This window comes from Sus scrofa, chromosome 12 (genome assembly GCF_054392235.1).
Source record: "Sus scrofa isolate SSC_HxYL_T2T_F1_AM1 chromosome 12, Sscrofa_HxYL_maternal_Yorkshire_Landrace_v2.0, whole genome shotgun sequence".
Lineage (NCBI taxonomy): Eukaryota > Metazoa > Chordata > Mammalia > Artiodactyla > Suidae > Sus > Sus scrofa.
The window spans coordinates 11769631-11794993 of record NC_139394.1 but is presented as its reverse complement, the minus strand read 5'-3'; the positions used below and the strand labels follow the sequence as shown (position 1 = coordinate 11794993).

Sequence of the window (25363 nt, the reverse complement as noted above, 5' to 3'; positions counted from 1 at the left end):
GTTTGTTTTTCTTTGACATTGAGGTATAACAAACAGAGAACACTGCATTCATTTCAGGTGTATACCCTAATGATTTGGTATTTTTATATATCACAAAGAGAATATATATATAGTCACCACGATAAATCTAGGTAACATCCTTCCCCAGACAGAGTTATGAAATTTTTTTTTTTTTTGTGATAAGAACTTCTAAGGTCTATTCCCTTAGCAACTTCCAAATACATAATCCAGTATTATAATTACTTTTAGTGGTGCCATCGGCACACACAGGAAGTTCCCAGACCAGGGATCAAACCAGAGTCAACAGCAGTGAGAATGCTGGATCTTTAAGAACCAGGCCACCAGGGAACTCCTGCAATACAGTATTATTAACTCTCATTTCCATGTTGAACATTACACCCCATGACTTATTTATTTTATTACTTTGATCCTGTTCAATGATTTCACACCCCCTTTCCCTGATTCCCAACCTCTGGCAACCACCAATCTGTTCTCTGGATCTATGAGCTTGTTTGTTTTAAGATTCCACGTATAGGTGAGATTGTATGGTATTTGTCTTTCTCTGCCTGGCTTAATTCACTTGGCCTGATGCCCTCAAGGTCCACGCATGTTGTTACACTGGCAGGATTTCCTTCTTTTCACGGCTGAGTAGTATTCCATTATAGCTCTATACCATATCTTCTTAATCCATTCATCTGTCCATGGACACTTAGGTTGTTTCCATGTCTTGGCTATTGTAAATAATGCTGCAATGAACAGAAGGACACAGATATCTTTTGGAGTTCGTGTTTTCATTTCCTTTGGATAAATATCCAGAGGTGGAATTGCCCAACCCTAAGGTGGTTCTATTTTTAGTTTTCTGAGGAAGCTCCATACAGTTTTCCGTGGTGGCGGCACCGATGGACATTCCCACCAACGGTGCCTGCGGGTTCCCGTTTCTCCACACCCTTGTCATCACTTCTTATCTCTGGCCTTTTTGATAAGAGCCATTCTCACAGGTGCGAGGTGACCTTCAGCACTTTATGGTAAAATGCAAATTGCCCAGAAAGGAAGAAAGCTTATACTTCCTCAGCGGACCCAGAACTTTCTGTAAAACCTAATAGAGGATGAGATGACACCGGATTCTGACAAGAAGACGCAAGGATGAGGGCGACACTTAGCTGACAGTGTCGTCTCTGGGCCTGCGCCTCTGCCAGCACCTCTGAATGTAGCCAAGGGGTCCTGCACACCAAGCCGTGCAGACTGAACAAAGGGCCCCAGAAAAGCATAATCTGAGCTCCTCTAGCTGCCTATAGTCCAGCTCGCAGACAAATCCAACCAGCTCCAACCATCACCTTTATTTCTTGGGAAGCGCCTTAGGAAAGAAGGAAGGCTTTGCTACAGACTTAAACATTATTGTGCTACTAGTCTTCTGTTTCTGTCACAAGTGTCACACGAAACCCTTTTTAGGAAGGGAAGTGAACTTTTTCTTGGACATTATTTTATGACATAAAAGTGATGAGGATTCAGGTTCGAACCCTGGCCTCGCTCGGTGGGCTATGGATTCAGTGTTGCCGCAAACTGTGGTGTGGGTTACAGGTGCAGCTCGGATCTGCTGTTGCTGTGATTGTGGTTGAAGCTGCAGCTCAGATTCAACTCCCAGCTTGGGAACTTCCCTATGCCATGTGTGCGGCCCTAAAAAGAAAAAAAAAAAAAAAAGTGGTAGTGTAGAAATTTTGCAGAGTCTGGAAAATATAAAGAAAAAAAAATTCTCCCCCGCAATTCTAAAACCCAGGGGCTTTTCATTATGCTCAATATTTGAGTATATTTTCCTCCAGCCTTTTTTTTTTTTTTCTTCAGTGTAAGGAGTTAGGTTTTGATGTGGCTTTTGGACTTTCAACTTGACACACGTTTTCATAAATCATAGTCAGCTATAATTTTACCAAAATTGTTTTGGCTGGAATTCTTCTGCAGCTGGGAAAGGAATGCCTGCTTTTCATTCAAGAACCAACGGCATCGTTGGCTGGAATGAGAAGGAAGTCCCGTGGTTCTAAATCATTCTTACCTTGGTATTTAGAGCATTACATGTCAAACTTTAAGCAAGTTAGCAGTGATTTATAAAATGTGGTTCCCTCTGGGTTGATTAAGGTCTCAGAATATGCTTTCTGATTTTTAGAAATAGAAAGAAATTGTCTCTGTACACATGCATGCTCTATGCTACTAAAAATGAGATGCTGACCCCACCTGCATGACGTTTTCGGAGAGAGCACCCACAGGAGAATACCCAGCAATTCTGTTCGATTACACACATTGCTGTGCAGTATAGACTGCTTCCTCAGTGTTCCCTAAAAGTCTGCAAACGACAGCATCCCTGAGTTCTGCAGTTGGCAGAATGTTTTTTTTTTCTTCTTCTTTTTTTTTTTTTTTTTAATGGAGATTTCCTCCCTCAACTGCTCAGGCCACAGACTGCTGTGCTAGCAGGAAATTAACTTCGAGCCCCGACTGGCCCAAGTCTTTAAAGGAAACAGCCTGCCGTCTTTGACACAACAGGAATGGGCAGGACACAAACAGACAAAAGGAAGGAAATTTACAGCCGCATTTGGTACTGAGCATGAAGCCATGGCAGACTCTGTGTAGATTGTGGTGTGTAGTTCACTGACTCAGAATACATTGAGAATTTGTGAGACTGAGCCGATCAGATAAGTGACTCCATCTCCTGTGTACCCAGGAAGGAACCATTGGATCAAGACTCAGAGTTTCCATCTTATTTTTTTCATTTGTTTGGTTGGGTTTTTCTGTTTGTTTGGTTTTTTGTTGGTGTGTGTGGTGTGTGTGTGTGTGTGTGTGTGTGTGTGTGTGTGTGTGTGTGTGTGTTTCTTGGCTGTGCCTGCAGCATGCAGAACTTCCGGGGCCAGGGATTGAACCTGCACCACAGCAGCTGCACAGCACCGCTGCAAAGACAATGCCAAATCCTTAACCTGCTGAGCCACAAGGGAACTCCTCCATCTAATATATTTTGTTCAGAAAATAAATGAGAAGATGGGAACAAATAAAGGAGACTCCTGGCCTCTGAGGACACACACACACACACACACACACACACACACACACACACACACACACACATATATTTTTGCTTTTTTAGGGCCATACCCGTGGCATATGGAGCTTCCCAGCCTAGGGGTCCTCAGAGCTACAGCTGCTGGCCTACACCACAGCCACAGCAACTCAGGATCCAAGCCGAGGCTAGGATCTACACCATAGCTTACGGCAATGCTGGATCCTTAATCCACTGAGCGAGTCCAGGGATTGAACTCTTGGTTCCCAGTCAGATTCATTTCTGCTGCGCCATGACAGGAACTCCTCTGAGGATCTTATCTTCATGGTTTTGGCCGCTCAGAGGCTGCAGCCAGTTTTTTTTTTTCTTTTTTTCTTTTTTAAAATTACAGTACAGTTGATTTACAGTGTTGTGCTAATTTCTGCTATACAGCAAAGTGACCCAGTTATACATTTATATACATTCTTTTTCTCATATTAGCATCCATCATACTCTATCCCAAGAGACTGGATAGAGTTCCCTGTGCTGTACAGTAGGACCTCACTGCTGATCCTGCTGGCAGTTCTGGAGCGGGGCCCCGGCCATGTCACTACAGTGAAACTTTGACCCATTTCGGGGCTGCCTGCCCTCCCGGCGGGAGGCGGAAGGGATGAGGGAGCTGACTGCCTGCCTGTGCTCCCAGACCTGCCCCTGGCACCCCCACCCCCACACTCCACGCCCCCAGTGAATCCTCCCCGTAATAACTGTGGGGTGGATGTGATCACCTCCGTTTTACCAAAGTAGCAACTGCTCAGGGGAAGTTGAGGGGCTCATTACAAATGTCAGGATTTGAGAAGATCCCGGGCTTTCTCGCCCAAGAACATCCAAAGTCCTCCTCTTTCGGAAGGAAATGCTAAATCTATCCCCAGACCCACTCGGGAGGGTTTGTCTGAGACAGAGAGAACATGTCCCATTGTTTCTAATTGTTCTTGGTTGAAAAGGATTCCCCTTAGAAAGAGTATAAATTCTTTGTAACAGAATCCCCACACAGCCCCGCACGCTCAAATCTCCTTTCCCTCCCTGTTTAAAGTGCAAAAAATTGAGTCGGTCAGTGAGTTTTCTGGGCTAAGACGAACAGCGGTATTTGCTAAAAATTAAGAAGAGACGGGCTTTTGGCAGGAGGAACAGGCCCGTCCTGTAGGCGGGCAGCACGGTCCCCAGCCTGAGCCGGCAGAGGGGGGCGCTCAGGGTGGAGGTGCCCCATCGAGAGGCCGCTGGCGGTGCCCAACTGCCCTCTCTTTGAAGAAACAGAGAGTCACGGGCAGCTTTGAGCTTCCTGCCTGCCTGGAATGTCCTGTGCCCACCCAAGAAGTCCCCTGCCCAAAGCCCCCAGGGTCCAGTTCAGGCCCACCCTTCCCGGGGGTTCTGCTCAGACCCCGCTGGCCGGTCCCGCCCGATCAGAAAGAAGAGCACCTCCTCCTTCCGACTGTCAATTCCCGGGTCCCAGCCCTACACACACGCAGGGCACGTGGCCTGTACTGTGTCACTTGAGGCAGGCTGTCTCCGGGCACCTGGGCCGGCTAGATCTGGGGTTCCCAGTGTGTGGTTCCCACACCTGCACCTGACAGTCTTGGGCACAGTACATCTGCAATAAATGCAGTTCCAGTTTAGTTCAACCTCTCGTTCCTAAGCAACGATGACACAACAACGAACCCCTCAGAGCCCCTTCACTTACCATCCTCCAGGCTGTGAAGTAGGCTTTAAAGTGAGTCTCGCAAAAAACTTTGCTTTTTGTTAAAGTATAGTTGGTTTTCAATGTTGTGTGTGTGTATATAGACACAGTTCCTTTCTTATACGATCTCCCATCACGGTCTATCCCAAGAGACTGGAGAGAGTTCCCCGTGCTCTACGGTGGGACCTCATTGCTTCTCCATTCTAAATGTAAGAATTTGCAGCTACTAACCCCAAACTCCCTGCCCATCCCCCTCCCTCCCCCCTCCCCCAACCACAAATCTGCTCTAGGTCTCTCGCACAGACCTTTCTAACGGCCTCCATCCCTTTGATCTTTTCAAATGCCATTTTGGAAGTTCCCTGGTGGCCTGGCAGTTAAGGATCCGGTGGTGTCACTGTTCTGGCACGGGTCACTGTGGTGGCGTGGATTCAATCCCTGGCCTGGGAACTTCTACATGCCAAGCGCATGGCCAAAATACATAAATAAATAAAACGCAATCTTGTCAGGGCTGACATTTCAAAGTCAACAGCAACGGGCCATTTGTATAATTCGGATGAAGAGGAGGACATGAGGCCAGAGGAAATATTTTCTGTATGGCAGTCACGGTCACCAACATCGTTTTGCTTAATTCTCGGCTAACCCGGTGAGGTGGGTATTATTATTCCATTTTCCAGATAAGGCAACTGAGGCTCAAAGAGTGGGTGACTGAGGTCAGGTCACAAAAATCTTGAAATTCAGTGAATGTCAAAGAAATAGAATAAATAATAAACTGCAATAAACTGAAGCAAGCATTCAATGACTACGTCGGAGTCCAGCTTACAAGTATTACTCTGATCAGTAGATATGCCAACCGTTCTGGTGGGTGGCTCCCCACCCGCCACAGGAGGAAGGACGTAGCCTTTACCTCTGCCTCCATGGATTCATAAAACATCATCACCCACCATTTCAACCTAATTAATCCAAACTCTTCCCACTCTTTTTTTTTTTGGCTCTGCCCGAGGCACGTGGAAGTTCCTGGGCCGGGGACTGAACCAGTGCCATGGCAGTGACGATGGTGGATCCTTAACGGCTAGGTCACAGGGAACTCCCTATTCCCGTTTTGAAAGTGGGAAAATTTATTAAACCGTGTTACATCTGAGAATTTAGTCAAGTCCCAACATCCTAGCATATCACTCAAGCAGAGAGATCTGTCTATAACATAATAAAACGCATTCTGCATGGACAGGCTGTCTTGTAGTCAGGTAGACACATCAAGTCAAAACCTGCTTCTAATGATGACATCTACTCTACACTGAACAACCAGCGAAAATAACTAGGGACAAACATCTTTCAATACCAGATGCATGAACTCTCCTAGGTGTCAGCCTAAATGCTCTGACGCGTTTGCTGAGAACAGGTCCCAGGTGAAAGGAGCTTTCTCTTTCTCTAGGGCTGCAGGGTCGGCCACACGGCCTCCCTGCAGGATCCACAACCTAATACGATTTGAAGCTGCCACAATTAAGACAAAGCTTCAAGGCAAATACCGCGAAGATTTATAAAGCCATAAAGCGCAACCTCTGCTTTGGGTTTTCTGTTTAGGCGGACACAGAGCGGGTGCAGGGGGCACCTGGACATGAGATGTGGGGGCACCTGTTCTGCGCTTGGGGCTCACCTGTTGGGTTTGCAGGAATATCCAGGATGGTCTTCAACAGCTTCATGTCTTTAATGTTGTGAATGTAAATAGACTCCTCCAGGCAGACGAGCAGCCTCTGAAATCACACAGACTCGTCAATCTCTAGGGCCGATTCCTTGAAAAGGGCCCGACCTTCTCAAGATCCACGCATTTTTCATGTGAATCCTAACTTGACTCCACGCCTAAAGGGGGAAGGATTTTGACCGTCAATTTGAAGAAAATGCTGTGGGCACACCTGCGTGCACGCACCTGTGGATGTGACAGCATCACCTGAACAGAAGCATCGGATACAGGGACACTTCATTTAGAAAGTGAGATTTCCTTTTTTTTTTTTTTTTTTTTTTTTTTTGTACTCTCCCCTCTTGCTGGCCCGGGAATCCCGGATACTTCCTGATCTGACTCCCTTGGCCCCTGCAGATGATTGTGGGTAAATTTTCGGGTCCTCTTCCCATCAGACGGGCTCACTTTGATGTTCACGGCAAAGTCTCCCTCCTGTACAAGGAGGGTTCCCTGCTTCATCTGTATCAGCCAGGGTTACTAGTACCCTCTCTGAATGATTGCCAGCTTTAACTTCATTCCGCTCAAACACTCATCCAAACCCCGTTTTGTGCACCCTCTCCAGCCCTGGGAGAACTGGAGAGACACTTCGGCCCCCACGTGACACCCCCCGGTCCCGCCCACCCCGCAGCCCTCCCTGGGGCTCCTCCTCCCCTGTGCCCTGACGCCCTTCCTCCTCTTCCAAGGAAACCTGTCAGGTTTAGAGCCTCTTCCCGAAGGCCTTGTGGAAACAGTCCCTGGGGTTAAGGGGTCGGGTGTGCAGAGGAACAGAATGCACGGCTCTTAAGAGGGCAGACGTGGGGGGTGGTTCGTGAGGAGCTCCTGGGAGGGAGTTTGAGGTCAGTGCTTGCCTCACCCCCAGCAGGCACCTGCTACCCCTGCTCCTGAGACTCAGCTTCCTCTGGGCAGCGCTTCTTCGGCTTGGATGAGCCTCTGGCATTCAGGGGCTCTGCCTGGAGCATCTGGCTTGGGGGGCGGGGGGGGGGGGGTTTAGACAAGCACCCCGGACATAAGAACCATTGCCCTGGGGCCACATCCTTTCATCCCAAGGAACAGCTCTTGGAAAGGAAGGGACCTAAACACACTACCGGGAAGCAGCAGGCTCTCCTTCAGGGAAAAGCCTGCACTGTCGTTTTCCCAAGCAAGACTTTTTCCAGCTCAGGATTTTTTGGGACACTGTCACTGGAACCAAGCAGAACAATAACATGGAAACACTTTTCTCAGTGTTATTTAAGGCTCTATAGCCACAGATCTGGGTGCTGAGGAGTTTAAAAAAAAAAAAAAAAAAGATTCTAGCAGGTCTCCAAATGAATGACATATCTTAGTGTTTCTCCGTGAGATATAGATTCCCTGATTTACCCCGTCCCTCTGCCTTTTGTCAGCACTCGGTGCTGTCTCGACTGGAGTGCTCTAAGCTTGTGGACGTAGGTAGGTTTCTGAAAGGCTCCTGCATTCCCACCCCCAGGTCCGCGTGCAACCCCTGGAATATCGGGTCATCAACATATGTCTTTGGCAGGAAGAACCTCTACGGCCAGCTTGCCTGCCTGACCTCGTCTGCATCTTTTCCCACCGGCTCTAACAGCACCAGCTGCTCTGTGGCCGAACTTCAGGTCACTCCCTGTGCTGGCTGCAGACAAGGAAGAATAAAAAGGGAGGGAAACAGAAAAGAGGGAGAGGGAGACAGGAGGGGCTTCGTCTTCATCGCTGCTTCCTTTCCTCATCAGCCTCCAGTCTCGGCATCACCCGGGGCTGGCCTCAGCTCAGCTCATTCCCTGTCCTCCTCTCTCTTGTCTACTTTTCTAGGTTCTAGAGGTAAAAACTCCTTTTATCAATGAGAACATTATTCACAGCGTCTGCCCTCAGAGGCTTCCGTCCAATCAATCTCCATGCAGATAATAAGGGTCGCGCCGAACAGATGGTCCAAGAACCACGGGCGTTTACATATCCAAACACATCTGGTTTATTGTCTTTACTCCACAAGATACATTTCCTCAATGAGTGCAAGGGGATTAACTGCAACTGAAAATGAAAACCATCATGATTCCTAAATATCTACCTTTCTAGAGATTTAGAGGAAAATAGGGATTTTCTTTCCTCTAATTCTCTACACAGCCTTTTGACTTCTCCCATTTTTTAGGAAGGAACTGCACTGCCTGAAGACCGGATGACAGAGACCAAGCAGCCCCTCTTTCCACATCCTTGGGGAGAGGGTGGCAGGACCCCCACCTGGCAGGGAGGGGCTGCCGCAGCCCCATGAACCAAAAGTGAAGTCCCAAACCTGAACGTTTTAAGAGCCAACTCGGAAGATTTTCCAGCCGTTTCAGATCATCTTGTTTGGGGGAGAAATGCTCAAGGAAGAGAGCCCTGCTTGGTCTGGGGTCCAGTTAGCTTGGTCGTGAACAGCAGAGCAGTTCTAGGTGCTTTAATGTTCTTTAGAAGATGGGGGAGGGGAACTCTGAAGTTAATGAGTGTTTTATTGAGGAGAGGGAGGCACCTAATGGTTAACGGACTCGGGCACTTGAATAAGCCTTTGTCCCATTTGCTGGCGAAAACATCAGAGAGCAGCCAAGAGAGACATAATATAAATAAATAGCATAGATACCATTTGAGGGTTCTGATCTTTACAGGACGTTTGCCTGAACCGTCTGCCTTTCACGTCCTGGCCATTACCATAGGCAAAGATTAAAAAGTTCTGCAACGAAATGTAACGTACAACCAACAGATTTCAGAGGGAGCCTCGGAGCCAAGAATTGTGCGTAAAAGCCTTCAGGTCGAAAACTCCCAAACTGCCTTTCCCTCCCTTGCCAAGAACCTGGGTTTATCTTCTTTATCACGTGCTACTTCTTGCTTTAAACACCTTCCATATTCTATTTCTCAGGCTGTTTTCTACCACTCTGCTTTATTCAGTGGCTATTCAGACAAAACAGGGGATCGACCCAAAGAAACAATTGCTTTCTTAGAACCTTAAGACAGCACTTTGTCTCATTTGATTAAAAAAAAAAAAATTCATTAAGCGCTTAATAGCTTAGGCACAAAGAGGAAATTGATGTCCTTAGTGAAGGCAGTGACCTCCAGCATCCTGGAAATAGTTAATTGAATAGACAGACCTGTCCAGTCATATAAAGAACTGATTTGTTTGTTTATGTATTGAATAGACAGCCAGGAAACAGATAGGCACTGAGCATTTTCCTGCCAGGACTGTCTTTTCTACCAGGTCTTACAGTCGTGAGCAAAATGGATATAGTTGCTGCCCTCATGGGATTTTTAATCTAATAATTCAAGGAAAAAACTCTACTAATACTCCAAATACTTATTTAATGAGAACGTATATTTTTTAGTTGTTCCTTTCCTATGATTTAATTGTCTTTACATGTCTACACATATAAACATCTTCCATCCCACTCTAATTTCCACCTTTTTAATTTTTCATCTATTTTAATTTATTTTATCTTATAACTATGTACTTTTGGAAGCTGGGGTTTTTTTTTGTCTTTTTTTTTCTTTACATTCTTTTTAAAGAATATTCTTGTTCATTATGGTTTATTATAAGATATTGAATATAGTTCCCAGTGCTATCAGGAGGACCGTACTGTTTATTCATTCTCTATATAATAGCTTGCCTCTGCTAACCCCAGCCTCCCACTCCATCTCCCCACCAACAAGGGGAGGGGTAACCTTGGGAACCACAAGTCTAAGCATTTATATATACAGATACAGTGTATATATGATTTATATATGTATTGTCTGTATATAATTTATATATATACATATACATATATGTATCTACATGCATACATATATATATTCACATACACACACACACGAACACATTTTTTTTTTTAATTTTGGCTGAGCCCATGGCATACGGAAGTTTTCAGGCCAGGGATAAAATCTGATCAAACCTGATCAAACCTGCACCACAGCAGTGACCCAAACCACAGCAGTGGTGCTGGGTCCTTAACTGCCAGGCCACCTGGGAATTCCCAGAACTTACATTTTTAAAAAGAATGTAATTGCACTTTTTTTTTTCTTCATTTTTGGCTGCCCTGCAGCATTTGGAGTTCCTGGGTCGGTAGTCTTGACCTAAGCCAGTGCGCCAGGCGGGGGAATCGAACCCAAGTCCCGGCCCTCCCACATGCCCAGGAATGTGTTGCGCCCTGGCCGGAACTCCTATATTGCCCATTTGAGATAAGAACAACCCTTCCTCCAATAAGGAAACAGCAGAAGTAACATCTTTAAGGGCTGCCGGGAGAAAGAAAGAGAGAAGCCTGAGACTCAGCACCTGTCCCCTGGGGAGGCCTGAGGACCGGCAAGAGAAGGGGTGGTTTCACCGACGGGCTTCAGAACTAACCTAGGAGCATCACGCCTTCTCCTCAGTTTATTCTGAGAGGCGTCTGTGACAGCCTGCAACGCATGCACCATCTAGGGCCCAAACAGGAGAGGTTCCCGTAGATCTCGGAACAGCTTCAGAGTCAGGGTTCCGCCCAGCCTGCATCCAACGGGGACGGGGGAGGGGTCGTACCACTGAAACGCACAGGCAGGGTAGACCTAACCACGTCCCCATAACACCCGGCCTGCGTATTAACCCCCCTGTAGAACTACACGCTTGTGGTCGAGGCATTCATCATGAAGGATATTCATCTGTTTTTTCGGATCCCACCAGCTGGAGCCCGGGACTCCCCCCCACCCCACTCACCTGCCGGTTCAGCCTGATGGACAGGATGTTGCTGGAGTAGCTGTAATTACAGATCTCCGTGCCTTTCTTGAAGTGATAGACATTCATTTGGCGCGGCTTCGTGTGACTCACCACCACCACCAGGCTGCTGGAGAAGAGGCGCTCCACGATGTAGACGTCTGGGATTTCATCTGGGGGGCGGCGAGGCGGGAGGAAAGCAGGCGAGGTTGCACACACTTCAGCCCCCTGCCCCGAGCACCCTCCTGCCAGGGCGCCAGCCTTTTGGGAGTCCTGCTGGGGGCCCTCCTTTCGCACACACTTGCAATGACTTTTTATCCCCCTACCCCCACTGTGAAGCGTCAATCATTTCTCAAGTTCCAAAGCCCTTTCGACGCGCCCAAGTAAAGAAAACACCGGGGACCAGAACACAAAGCCAGGATTCCCAGAGCTTCCCCTGATGCCACCTGCGTGGTGGAATGGCCCCGCTAGGGGCCTCGGGCACCACTGTTTACTCTGCAGAAACTGTCTGGGAGGTTCAGACCATCTCAAGCTACTCTTTCTCCATGAGAGGTTTCAAAGGAGTGGCAACTCTGTCGGAGCCTTTGCTTTCGGAATCTTTCTGGTCCCTGTTGCTAAGAGGTACAGGTGCCACAGTGATGGCGGGGGGGAGAGGCGGAAACATAGTTAATTCTGTGCCCCTCCCCCTTGATCGTGCTGTGCTCTCTAACCCCCTCGGGAACTCCTTTCCTGTGGAAGATAGTGGGGACGTCTGTGTTATGAGCCGGGAAGTCCTGTCCTCAGGAGGAAGGTAAATTGGTAAGGATCCTGAGTGCCCAGAAGTGGAGGCTGCAGTGTCTTTCTGAGAACATTCTTGTCATAGGCATGCCTTTCTTGGGCTCCAGCAAGCCCCAGAGGGAACAACATAGGACAGATACAGAGCAAAATCTTCACCAAAATGTTTTAATAAAAATAACACCTAACAGAGAGCTCCCTGGTGGTCTAGTGATTAGGAGTTGGCACTTTCACCACCCAGATTGCAGTCTGGGTTCAATCCGTAGTCTGGGAACTGACATACCACATCAAGCCACTGCACACCCTGTCCCCCTTCCCCCCAAAATCTAATAAATAAATTAAGAGCCTGACATTTTATTGGCCAAGCCCCTTCCCAGGAAATCCAAAGAACGTGTATTCTTCACTATTACGGCGGCATCAATTATTATTTACCCCAAGACAATGAGAGAATAACACTTCTGCGCTGGAATTTTTTTTTTTTTTTGTCTTTTTTGTCCTTTTAGGGCCACACTCATGGCATATGGAGGTTCGCAGGCCAGGGGTCCAATTGGAGTTGTTGCTGCTGGCCTACATCAGGGCCACAGCAACACCAGATCCGAGCTGCATTTTTGACCTACACCACAGCTCATGGCAATGCTGGATCCTTAACCCACTGAGTGAGGCCAGGTATCAAACCCGAAACCTCATGGTTCCTAGTTGGATTTGTTTCCCCTGCACCACGATGGGAACTCCTTTTTTTTTTTTTTTTTTGTACTTTCTAGGGCCGCACCCTCAGCATATGGAAGCTCCTAGGCTAGGGGTCAAATTGGAGCTGTAGCCCCCAGCCTACACCACAGCCACAGCAACGCTGGATCCAAGCCTCGTCTGTGACATACACCACAGCTCACAGCAACACTTGATCCTTAACCCCGTGATCGAGGCCAGGGATTGAACCCACATTCTCATGAATATTAGTCAGGTTCATTAACCACTGAGCCATGACGGGAACTCCTGGACTTGTTTTGAATATTCACTAGAAGTACCTCAACGTCTTTGATATGGACTATATGAATGGGTTGGTATTGTTTTATTGAAACAAAATACTTCCATAACTGAGTGAGTGTTACCAATATTCTAGAGTGCCAGCTAAAGGGCAGAAAGAAATTATAATTGACTTCTGATAGCTATGCACAGAAGAATATGAAAAAGTGCCAACAATACGGTTTCAAAGGATTTCTTTATGTAAGAAGTAAATGTTAGCTAAGCTATTGCCAAGTCTTCCAAGTGCTGCATTGTGTTTGTTTGTTTTTTGGTTGCCCCGAGGTATACGGAGTTCCCAGGCCAGGGATCAAATCTAAGCCAGAGTTACAACCTACGCCATAGCTGTAACAACACTGGATCCTTCACCCACTGTGCTGGCCCGGGGACCGAACTCGTGTCCCTGCTGCTGCAGAGACACCGTGGATCCCGTTGCATCATAGCGGGAACTCCTCATTGTTTGTTTGTTTTAAAGAAAGCAGAGACAATGATTTACATTTAAATCTGAAAAACTACAGACTCAAGTTTGAGGGTTAGTAGAGGGAAACACGGAAAGCTTAGGAGCATCACAGATTAAAGTCTGGAGGGAGGATTTGATGTCCCTTCGATTTCACAGGCACACACTTACTGCTCCCGTGGACTTGGTCCAGTTGCTCCACAGAACTCAAAGAGAACAGCTTATAACCGGCTTTGGTTCCAATGGCGAGGGATCTGCAAAGATAATGACAGTACGGGGATGACAACAGGTACTGGGTTCCGACCACAGATCTGCCTGAAGAGAGACATGCATCTCCCCTCCAGCCTCATAGGGGACAGATCAACATACAGCCTCGGGAGCTGGGATGTTTGAGAACTTTCTAAAGGGTGAAGGAAGCACGCGTTTGTCAGGTGGGTAGGTACAGTCAACAGGAAACGGTCAAAGACAAGCTACCCACGAAAACGTGAATTGGTTAAGAGACCTGAAACTGCACAGGATCTATTGTCAAATGAAACGTCAAACCCACAAGACTTCCTGTTGGGCAGGAATAGGAAAAATGGCGTGTTTGAGAATATTCATCACAGTGCTACCAAGAGGCAAACTACACTTTCTTCCTTTCCTCCTTCCTTTTCCCCCCTCCCTTTTTTTTCCTTCCTTCCTCCCTCCCCCCCTCCCTTCTTTCCTTCCTTCCTTCCTTCCTTCCTTCCTTCCTTCCTTCTTTCTTTCTTTCTTTCTTTCTTTCTTTCTTTCCTTCTTTCCTTCTTTCCTTCTTTATTTTTCTCTCTCTCTCTCTCCCTTCCTTCCTTCCTTTTGCTTAAAAAAGAAATACATAAAGTTCCTACTGTGGCTCAGTGGCTTAAGGACCCTATGCAATCTCTGTGAGGATGCAGGTTTGCTCCCTGGCCTCTTTCAGTGGGTTAAGGACCTGGAGTTGCTGCAAGCTGCAGTGCAGCTCCCAGATGCAACTTGGATCCTGTGTGGCTGTGGCTGTGGCGTAGGCTCCAGCTACAGTTCTAATTCGACCCCTACCCTTCCCTATGCCTTGCGTATGGCCATAAAAAGAAAGAAAGAAATACATGATCTTAGAAGGCATAGCAGGTAATTAGTAGGCAAAATTTAATAGATGCTCCCTTCCATCACTTCCCATAGAAGCATCTTGAATACTTTATACCAGAAATTCTCATCCCTGGATATAAATTAAACTCACCTGGGAAGTTTTAGAAAAATACTGATGACTGTCTAGCCCTGCTCTCCCAACCCCAAAGTTTTTATTTAATTGTTTTGTTCATTTGTTTGTTTGGTCTTTTGTCTTTTTAGGGCCACATCTGAGGCATATGGAAGTTCCCAGGCTAGGGGTCGAATTGGAGCTGTAACTGCTGGCCTACACCACAGCCACAAAAACGCCAGATCCACGCCATGTCTGCGACCTACACCACAGCTCACAGAAACACTTACCCCACTGAGTGAGGCCAGGGATCGAACCTGCATCCTCATGGATATTAGTCAGTTTCATTTCTGCTGAGCCACGAGGGGAACTCCCGATTTTTTTTAGTTCAAATATTTTAATGTATAGCAAGAGCTGAGAACTCTGCTTTTTACTATGTTTCACAAAGCCAGCATGGCAACCTATCAACGAAATAAAAACTATAGGCTTATCTGGATCAAGGAGGGGCTAAAAAAATTTGTATTCTTAATTTTTTACTTTTCAACCAATAGACAAAGACAGAGTGTGAACCCAGGTTTCCTTGGCCCCAGGATGAAAGCAAATGAACCAGTTTTTTTTTTTTTTTTTTTTTTTAGCAGCTAGGAATCCCCATTTAGCTCTCTCCTGTTTTGCCTTCAACCTCTCAGTGATAAACAAAAGCTTACACAGAGCACCTTCAGGATAAAGCAGTCAGACTCTGGGCATTTGCACTCTGGAAAATGGGTTGTCAGAACTTAAACGGACCTTAAGATGACCCTAAGTGGACCTAAAAATTGGCCCACCTCCTTCATTTAAAACAGGTATATGGACATTCTTGCTGTGACAAAACAGGGTTAGTGGCATCTCTGTAGCGCCAGGATGCAGGTTCAATCCCTGGCCTGGCTCTGTGGATGAAAGGATCCAGTGTTGCTGCCATTGCAGCTTGAATCTGATCCTGGCCCAGGAACTTCACATGCCCCAGGGTGGTGGAAACAAACAAACAAACAAACAAACAAACAAACAAGGATATGAAAAGGTGAGCTTCAGAAACAGACTCACAGACGCAGAAAATAGACTTGTGGTGGCCAAGGGGGAGCGGGATTGGGAAGGGATGGACTGGGAGGCTGGGATTAGTAGAGGCAAACGTATATAGGATGGATAAACAACGATAGCACAGGGAACCGTATTCAATATCCTGTGATAAACCGTAGTGGAAAAGAATGTGACAAAGAATGTCTATCCATGTATAACGGAATCACTTTGCTATACCGTGGAAATTAACAAAACAGTCAGTATCAATGATACTTCAAGAAAATGGATTTTTTTTTTTTTTAAAAAAAGATGAGCTTTGTTCTTCACAGGGAAGCATATACTAAAATAGGTAGCTTACTGCTGTAAGCCTAGATGGCCAAGGCTCTTGTTTCATGAGCCTAAAAAAGAGACGGTCACATGAGTTTCTCTGGAACTTTTTTTCCCCACCCAAGCATTTGTTCTTCCCTGGGACACAGGGATAGGAAACTACAGTTGGTTGTTTTTTTTTTTTTTTTTTTTTTTTTTTTTTGTCTTTTTGCCATTTCTAGGGCCGCTCCCGAGGCATATGGAGGTTCCCAGGCTAGGGGTCCAATCCGAGCTGTAGCCTCCGGCCTACGCCAGAGCCACAGCAACTCAGGATCCGAGCCGCATCTGCAACCTACACCACAGCTCACGGCAACGCCGGATCATTAACCCACTGAGCAAGGCCAGGGACTGAACCCGCAACCTCATGGTTCCTAGTCGGATTCGTTAACCACTGCGCCACGACGGGAACTCCTACAGTTGGTTTAATCACCAAGGTGGCTGCTTCTGCTCCCTAGCCCTCCGGATCTGCTCAGTGGCTATCCTGATGGTAGACATTTGGGTAAGAGCAGCAGGTACAGAGAACTGGGGTTTGCCTTCCAGAACTGCAGCATTCACGATGAGCAACAGCAACTGGAAAGGCAAGCCAGCCGCATCTTAAAATCCCTAAATGTACACACTCCGCAGCAACCACTATGTTTAAACTTTCTTCTCATAAACTTTTTCGCGTAAATATATGTGCATTTAGTTGCAAACTGAGGTTTCTAAAGCTTGAGGGTCAGAGAAAAAGATGTCGTGTAAAGTATAATATTAACCAAAACATTTGGCAATTTAAAATACATTTTCAAACACGTGCCCCGTCTCAGGAGCAGAAGAATTTTAAAAATGAGGAAAGGTAGTGTGATCACTATGGTGTTTTAAATGGTTGATCAATGGCCACAAAAAAATTCTGAATCAAAGAATTCAGACTAAAACTTTATTTCATCCTAAGACTTTTCTGCAGGAAAAAAAAAAAAAATTCATCACCTTGCTTGAAAATGGGATTTTGGACAAATATTTATCACAAATTAATTTTTTTTTGTTTTCTTAGTCTTTTTTGCCATTTCTTGGGCCGCTCCCGCGGCATATGGAGATTCCCAGGCTAGGGGTCGAATCGGAGCCATAGCCGCTGGCCTACGCCAGAGCCACAGCAATGCAGGATCCGAGCCGCGTCTGCAACCTACACCACAGCTGACGGCAACACTGGATCCTTAACCCACTGAGCAAGGCCAGGGATCGAACCCCCAACCCCATGGTTCCCGGTCAGATTCGTTAACCACTGCGCCACGTAGGGAACTCCACAAATCAATTTTTTAAAAATACCCAAATTGTCTAGCCCCTGGCCAAGCATGAGTAAAGGAAGCTGATAAAATTTAGCTGTCTTCACCCACCTTCTCCAGAAATACTAGATTCCACATTCAGCCTGATACTCCAGAACGTGCTCGGTAAGGGACTTGACTTATTTTAAAATCCAATGTCATACCCTCTGAGGCTCAAAGCAACTGACTGTGACAAAAACTTTTATTTATAGGTGAGACAGAGCTGCCCAGCAGAGGCTTCATCCAAGAAAACAGAACTGACAGTAGGGAGTAAGGAAATTAGCTTCCCAAGCACCCTACAGTTTAGAAAATAACATTCTAATCCAATTACTATAGAAAAGCTGGGACTTATCTAGAGGAAAAATTAATATCCCTTAAAAAAAATTAATAACGCTACAAAGCAGAATTCAGAGCATTTCCCCCTAATAAGCAAGCTGATAAGCGCCCCTTCTTAACATGCATTCAGTTGGGAAGGAAAACACCCAGGCATTTCAACAGCCATCCTCTCTTGCAAAATGTGTCTTACAAAACATCAGAATTGTATCTAGACCATCATTTTTGTAAACTCTGGGTCTCAACTTGTGAGTAGATCCTAAAAACAACTCAGTGAGTCACAAATGGCTTAAAAAAAAAAAAAAGAAACAGAAAATACTAAAGGGTAGTGCATATTTTAAAGGTAAACATCATGTTGCAAATGGCTTTACAGTGATATTACATAGATGGATATGGGGTAATGTTGTAATATGGATTTCGTATCATGGGCTGTGGTCAAAGAAAGCTTGAAAGTCACTCATCTATCCAGGTTGCCCAGCTACCCGATGGCACATACAGTTGTTGCTGTTTTGTTTTTTTTTTCCCCAAACAAAGGCATATTGTTTAGCATAGGGTGTTTTTTAAACAGAAACACAAAGGCAATGGGAGCCAGAGTTGCTTATGGTACAGGATGGCCTTAATTACACCACCGAATGTTCAATATTAGCATAGCCCGGCCACAGGCAGCCAACACACAAACCTGAAGCTGACTCCAAACAAGGAACACAACAGAAACTGGTACAGCAGGAAATGGGAAACTGGGAATTGCTGCCTGATGCTCTGGGTGCACATTCCAAAGAGATTATTCCATATGGTCCACAGAGCTGGAGTCTAACATGAAAAGAGGTAAGGCGTTTGCTTCTGGGGGGGTGGGGGGGGGCTGAATCCTCCAGATGTTTGAAACAACTCCAGGCTCTCTGGCCAAAGTCCAAAAGTGAACATCAAGGTGAAACATTAAAAAGCCACTCAAAAAGCAACAGGGTGGAGTTCATGTTTCTCGGAGAAGGCAGCCCCAGCCCGGGGCCGGGAAAGGGTTCCTAGACTGGGAGAAGGAGACTGTGTCTCGCTGAGTGGGTTAAGTGAAAACCCAGTATAGACCAATGGCAAAGTTTCTGACGTCCAGAGCCGGCAGGCGAGGTGCTCTGCGCTGGGGCTGGGGCAGGGGCTGGCCTGGCCGCAGGGATAGGCTGCCTCTTTGTCATTGGCCCTGCCCAGATGCCACGTTGAGATGCTCAAGGACAAATGGGAAACTTTTTCCTGTGCTCCCATCTTCCCGGGCCTCAACACTTCGCCTTCGGTCAATTTGCAACCCCCGCTCCTTTCCCATCTCCTTTGTTTTGGCCACTGCTCCTCCTTCTCCAGACCCCCACTTAGGTCATTACCCTCCTCCCTCGCCCCCCACATTCCTTAGCCTCCTTTAGCCCCATTCCCCTGGCTAACTCCCTCCTTCCTTCTCGGCCGGCCGCTCCTGGCTCTCCGCCTGCAGCGGGGGATGGGGGCGCTCAGCCCCCCTGCTGGAAGAGGGGAAAAGAGGAAGGGGTGGCTACCAAGACCCGCACCAGTCCGGGGAAGCACCAGCCTTCCCTCCGAGGGCCGATTGGGACGTAGGCCTGTGCCTCTTGCTACAAGCTGCCGACTGGACAACACCCCTGATCGCCACTTTTTCTCTCCCACCTCCCGTCAGGGCTGGTGCCTCGGCTTACGTGCAGTCCTGGTTGAAAGAGAAGCAGCTGAGCGCCGCCTCGACCCTGCCTGGGGGGCGGCCCGCGGCCTCGGCCTCCATCGGGGTTCGACCCGGGGAAGCCGCAGCTCGGAGCGGGCGACAGCCACCTCAGCAGCCCGCTGGCGCCGGCTCCGCGGGCCGGGGCGCCGGCCCCCCTCCGCCCCTAGCCCCGCCCCGCCCCAATTAGCTCCGCCCCTTCTCGTCCTGCCCCGCCCCTCATGCCGGCCCTCCCAGGACTAAGCAGCCGAGAGGGCGGGGTCCCCACTGCCTACCCCCATTGGTCGAGGGCCCCTGTCGCGGCGCACCCTTGGCCAATTGCCGATGGCTGTGGGCAGAATCCCTCTGTTGGCAGCCCGCCCCCAACTCCGTGAATCGGTTTGCCATTGGGCGAAGGTGAGTGACGCAAAGGCTGCAGGACACGTGGTGGTGTTTTCATTGCCAGGGCGGTGGGGCGGAGCGCGGGAAGGGAAGAACGAGTGCAGCTCCCGCCAGGCCTGCTGGCACTGGTCTGGCTTCTACGTCGTGGCGGCGGCAAAGGAGAAAGAGGACGCGCTCCTTCTCACTCCACCCAAGCCTCTGTCCTGTGTAATACTCGGTCTATTGAACTACAGAGTTTAGTAGAGAGCGTTAGACGCCAAAAGCCCCGCCCTCTTGCAGAGTCTTGAAGCTGCTTTGAAAACTATTTCCAACTTGAGGATGCTAAGGCCAGATAAATAGTAAGTTATCTTATCCATTGCCCTGTGGTTGAGAACTCTTACTGCAGGTCAAGCACTGTGTTAACTATGTATATTATCGCCTTGAATTCTTATAAAAGTTTGTGAGGAAAATAAAATTATGCCCAATTTTAAAAAGCTGCAACGAAGCACGCAACTGCTGAACAATTCTTTCTGAAGTAACACACTAAATGGTAAAATGTGAGTGTGTCTGATTTCAAGATCTGTGCACCAAATGACTCTGTTAGACAGTACTTGGCAAAGCCTATCTGATCTGTAGTTGAAAAAAAATGAACGTGTGTGTTTAGTGTGGTGTATTTTATGAAAGGAATGACGTATCAAAGACAGCATAATTAAAAACTCACATAATTCCAGATGAATCCTGACAAAGTGTCTCTTTTCCCAAGCTAAATACATATTGCCACGTAGAATTAGCAACACAGTTGGTAATCAGCAGCTCTGCTAATTTTGAATTTATATAATTACTGACGAATTTTTTAATTCATGCTTTGCAAATTTTGAGACCAAATCATATTTTATTGTTGTTTTACCACAGCGTTTCAAACTGGCATAGTTCAAATCTTCTATTTTGTGACAAAGCTATATATATGGTTTTTTTTGGAAATTGGGCCTACAGTAGGTGAGCAAAGAGCACTATTTCACTTCAGCTTTTCTAACTAACTTCTGGTTTTGGTTTTCTGAAATGCAAATAAAGGAGTTTCTTCTTTCAATGCTGTTGTTCTCTCTCTCAACTGATGTAAAAATATAAAAATAGTTCAGCTCCTAGATCTGCTGATGTTGACTGCCCTTAGTTGCCTGTGAGGTTTTGTATAAATCACCATAAGGGAAAAAGCTGCTGCTTGGGTGCTTTAACTGCATCATCTTTGTAACCTCTTGGATCAAAGGTGCCTTCCCCTCCTGCTCCCAGCTCCTCTGGCAAATGCTGCAAGCTTTTTTTGTTCTATTTAGAGAACCAAAGTCTGGCTTGCTAGGTCCTAGGTTGTTGGGAGAGTTATATAATATGCACAGTATGTTTTTAAAGTAGAAGCCATTGTTACCAAGAATTTGGACTTTATGGGGTAGAGTTGGAGCTGGTGTTAGTTTTTGAACAGGAGTGTTTCATGATAAAAAGCAGTGTTTCAGGCAGATAAACTTAGCCAGGGTGTGCAGAACAGATTAGAAGGAAAAGCCTAGACTAATGTGAAGTTTAGGAGCGAAGGAATGTGAAAAACTAGACTATTGGATGGCAGCAAGACCAGAAAGTTTAGGGCAAACGCAAGAGACATTTTTTTTCCTTGAAATGTATTTGCCATATAGCATTGTGTAAAGTTAAGGTGTACAACGTGTTTATTTTATACATTTGTATATTGTAATATGACTGTCATTGTAGCGATAGTTAGCACCTCATCACATCACACCAAAAGATATTTTGAAGCAGTGCTCTTCAGGGGAAAGGTAACGTGAGCCACAGGTGTGAACCGCATATGTAGTTTAAAATTTTCAAGACAGGTGTCATTAAAATTTTCTAGACTCTGTGTTAAAAAGGGTAAAAAAAAAAAAATGGGCGTGTTAGCTTTAATAATATATTTAACCCCCTATATCAAAGGTATCATTTTAGGAGTTCCCATTGTGGTTCAGGAGGTTAAGAATCCAACATAGTGTCCGTGAGGATGTGGGTTCAATCCCTGGCCTCACTCATTGGGTTAAGGATCCGGCGTTGCCATGAGCCATGATGTAAGTTACAGATGTGGCTCAGATTTGGCATTTCTGTGGCTGTAGTGTAGGCTGCAGCTGGAGCTCCGATTAGGCCCCTAGCCCAGGAACTTCCATATGCCACAGGCGTGGCCTTAAGAAAAGAAAAAAAAAAAATCTTTTTCACAAGTAATCCATTGTAAAATCGTTAATCAGCCAGTTTAGAATATCATTATTTTTTAACATAAGGATTTAAAATGCGGCGTGTGTTTTTCACTTAGAGCACATCTCAGTTCGCACTAGCCATGTTTTAGGTCTTATTGGCCCGTGGAATTTTGAGAGCATAAACTGCAGGGCATGGAGACTGATGGGGAAGGGGCATGGCAGGGAAGAAGAGGGAGGACTTAATGTCGATTTCATCCGTGGTCCACAGGCCCCTGCTGCTTTCCGAAACCAGATGTTTGGCGGTTATTTAGGAAGATGCATTTCCCTTCAGACCCATTGAGGTAGTAGAATTAAATGCTCCTTGGAATTAAGGTTCTAGCCTGGAGATGTAGGTCTGGAAGAAAACGGATCACCTTTCCAGCCCCACTTTTCCTATGGCTGCTGTCCCTTGGCTGTTTCCTATTTCGTTAATGGTTCACCATCTGCCAACAACCCATGGAATAACATGGAAATAACATCCCAGGGCTGTTTCATCTGGTTTTATTTTTCCTAAGACCATACAGGAATCCGTATTTTATGTAGCTTTATATTTATAGAAATATTTATATTATATAAACTTGACTTTTTGTAAAATTTTTAAATATTGACAAATAATTCTTATTTTTAAAAAAACACTATGTGAGCCAAACTAAATACATCAGTTGGCTGGATGTAATTTGTGGAGTTGGTGACTTCTGTTAGAGGCAGAAGCAGCCACTTTGAGAGGTTCCACCCTCATTTAAAAAAAAACCTCCAGACGTCCATTCATATAAAAAACCAAGGAAAAGGCTATAAATAAATTCGGAGGTGCTGCAGTCATTTACTATCAGGCTGGTTTTTCTCTTTTTAAGTCCTAATTCTCCTCCTAGGCTCTTTGGGAGTGGAAACTCTTGAGTTGAATATCGGGGCTTCTAGCATCCTAATCCTTCCATGTTCTTGGAACAGAGATTTCAAGGCTAAAAAACAAAAGCAAAGGACATTGGTGATTGGGGGGGAGGGTGTGGAGAATACTGTGGTTTACCGAAATGGGGACCGGATATTTGACTTTGTCGCTTTTTCCCAATGGAAATTCCTAAGTGTCCCTCTTTTCCCAGACGAAATGTCCCTTATTTCTAGTAAGTCAGCAGAATCTTAGGAGAATCAGGCCAGGGTCTGGGAATCAAACCTCCTTGGTCATATGAAATTGCGGACCACCATTTAGGTAATGAGAAGACGTCCTATTTGCATAACGACCAGGTTGTAATTTTAAGATGCCGATGGGGCATGCCCAGGGCATGACCAGGGGACGCTGGAGATGAGACATCCTGTCTGATGCAACCCTCCTGCCACCCAATACGGCTGCCCCCGGCACCCACCTGTCTATAATTAGAGTAACTACTAGGTGAGCCACTGCCACTCTTGGCTGCTGCTGCTTTTTATAAAATCCATTCTATTTTTGTAAAATCAAGTCACAGGAAATAATCACCTTTTTCTTTTCTGATGTATTTCAACACTTTGAATGTGAGCTGCGGAGAACCATGACGGATAAATGTGTGCGGTGGTACTTTGAGAAAAGAATGAAGGAGGAGGGGGAGTGATGGTGAAGGGGTGAGCCCCGCGGGTGGGGGAGAGGGACAAGGGATGGCTCACAATGCGAAGGAAGCTCATCAGCCCCACAGTTCTAAGCAGGGGAGGAGGGTCTGGCCTGCAGGGTGCTGTCTGGGAAAGAAGATGGTCCCATGAGACTGGCAGTCAGGAAGTCCCCAGCCAGGGCTCTGGCTGAGCAGAAGGCATAACGGGGTTTTTCTTTTTTCTTTTCTTGGTTTCTTCCTCCTCCTCCTCTTCTTCTTCTTCTGACGGCACCCATGGCACACTGACGTTCCTCGGCCAGGGATCGAACCTGTGCCACAGCATCGACCTGAGAGCTACAGCAGTGACAATGCTGGATCCTTCACTGCTAGACCCCCAGGGAACTTCACAAGCGGGTTTTTCTCTTACTAATCGTAGGTGCCGTCGGTGTGGGGGAGCATGGCGCAGTGAATGAACAGCCCCTAAGATGTGGCTTCCCTCCCCAACTGGAACCATTATTTCTGGATTTGGTGATTTTTTTTTTTTTTTTTTTTTTTTTTTTGGCCTTTGTCTTTTTGTTGTTGTTGTTGTTGTTGCTATTTCTTGGGCCGCTCCCGCGGCATATGGAGGTTCCCAGGCTAGGGGTTGAATCGGAGCTGTAGCCACTGGCCTACGCCAGAGCCACAGCAACGCAGGATCCGAGCCGCGTCTGCAACCTACACCACAGCTCACGGCAACGCCGGATCGTTAACCCACTGAGCAAGGGCAGGGACCGAACCCGCAACCTCATGGTTCCTAGTCGGATTCGTTAACTACTGCGCCACGATGGGAACTCCTGGATTTGGTGATTTTAAAAGAGGGAGGGCAGGGAGCAAAAACTAACAACTGACCTAATAGTCGTCGATTCTGTATTTCCTCTCAAGAGTAAGAAACAATTATTTCCGTGGAGAACTTGTGTCTTTGTCTTCACCTCCTCTTCCATCTCTCTTATTTTTGTTTCCAAAATAATCTTCCTAAAACACCAAGGCCCATCACAAGTTCTCCCTAAATAGTTGCTGATCCACTGACGTTCACGAAGACAGCGGCTTTCAGTGCATGCCTCTGCAGACATACCTTGAGCTAACAGTCTATTATTCAAGACAGTGTGGGGAGGTTCACTCATGGAGTTTCTGCTTACTGGGCCATCCTAAGAGCAGCCAAGATCAGTATAGGTCTAGGTGATGTCTGGAAATGGAAAACAAAGCCTTATGGAGGAGTTCCCGTCGTGGCGCAGTGGTTAACGAATCCGACTAAGAACAATGAGGTTGCAGGTTCGGTCCCTGGCCTTGCTCAGTGGGTTAAGGATCCGGCGTTGCCGTGAGCTGTGGTGTAGGTCACAGACATGGCTCGGATTCCGCGTTGCTGTGGCTCTGGCGTAGGCCGGCGGCTACAGCTCGGATTGGACCCCTAGCCTGGGAACCTCCACATGCCGCGGGAGCGGCCCAAGAAATGGCAAAAAGAGGGGGGAAAAAAAAGCCTTACGGAAAGCTTGGCTGGAAGCCTCCTACATCTTCTCATTTGCTGATCACTGCATCTGTCCTGGCCAGGGAATTTTACCCCCACATCACTAACATAAAGCAAATGTGAGAGATGTGGGCTAAGCTGCTAAAGACCCCAGGGCCATTTGTGATGGAGCTATTGTTTGCACTCACTTCCCTGCACCAGATTTTCAGGTCGCCGTTCCATACTGCCTCTCACACTGCTGTGGCTCAAGGCTGGAAACAGAGTGCATCTGGACCCGTGTGCCATCCTATAAAGGGACAGAGAGGCCAGATAGAGAGGAAAAGGCAGGATTGTGCCAGGAAGGCCACAGGCCA

The 25363-nt window shown here is 46.7% G+C and overlaps 1 protein-coding gene and 2 long non-coding RNA genes across 5 annotated transcripts in view; 2 read left to right on the top strand and 1 right to left on the bottom strand.

Moving 5' to 3' along the window:
* Positions 1-19463, bottom strand: part of WIPI1 (WD repeat domain, phosphoinositide interacting 1) — a 36698-nt gene extending 17235 nt beyond the window's left edge. The window contains 4 exon segments of the mRNA NM_001190294.1: positions 6400-6496; positions 11174-11343; positions 13590-13672; positions 19331-19463. Coding sequence (NP_001177223.1) covers positions 6400-6496; positions 11174-11343; positions 13590-13672; positions 19331-19410 — 430 coding nt within the window. The 5' untranslated portion in view covers positions 19411-19463.
* LOC146398043 (uncharacterized) lies at positions 18338-19485 on the top strand. Its single transcript, XR_014820901.1, has 2 exons — positions 18338-18473; positions 19312-19485. It is a non-coding gene; the product is annotated as an uncharacterized LOC146398043 (long non-coding RNA).
* Positions 19486-19812: 327 nt separating this feature from the next.
* The window catches only part of LOC106507955 (uncharacterized), a 33096-nt gene continuing 27545 nt past the window's right edge, over positions 19813-25363 (top strand). For all 3 annotated transcript variants that reach the window (XR_014820889.1, XR_014820891.1, XR_014820890.1), the window contains exon 1: positions 19813-20066. This is a non-coding gene — a long non-coding RNA (uncharacterized LOC106507955). The remainder of the gene's footprint in view (positions 20067-25363) is intronic.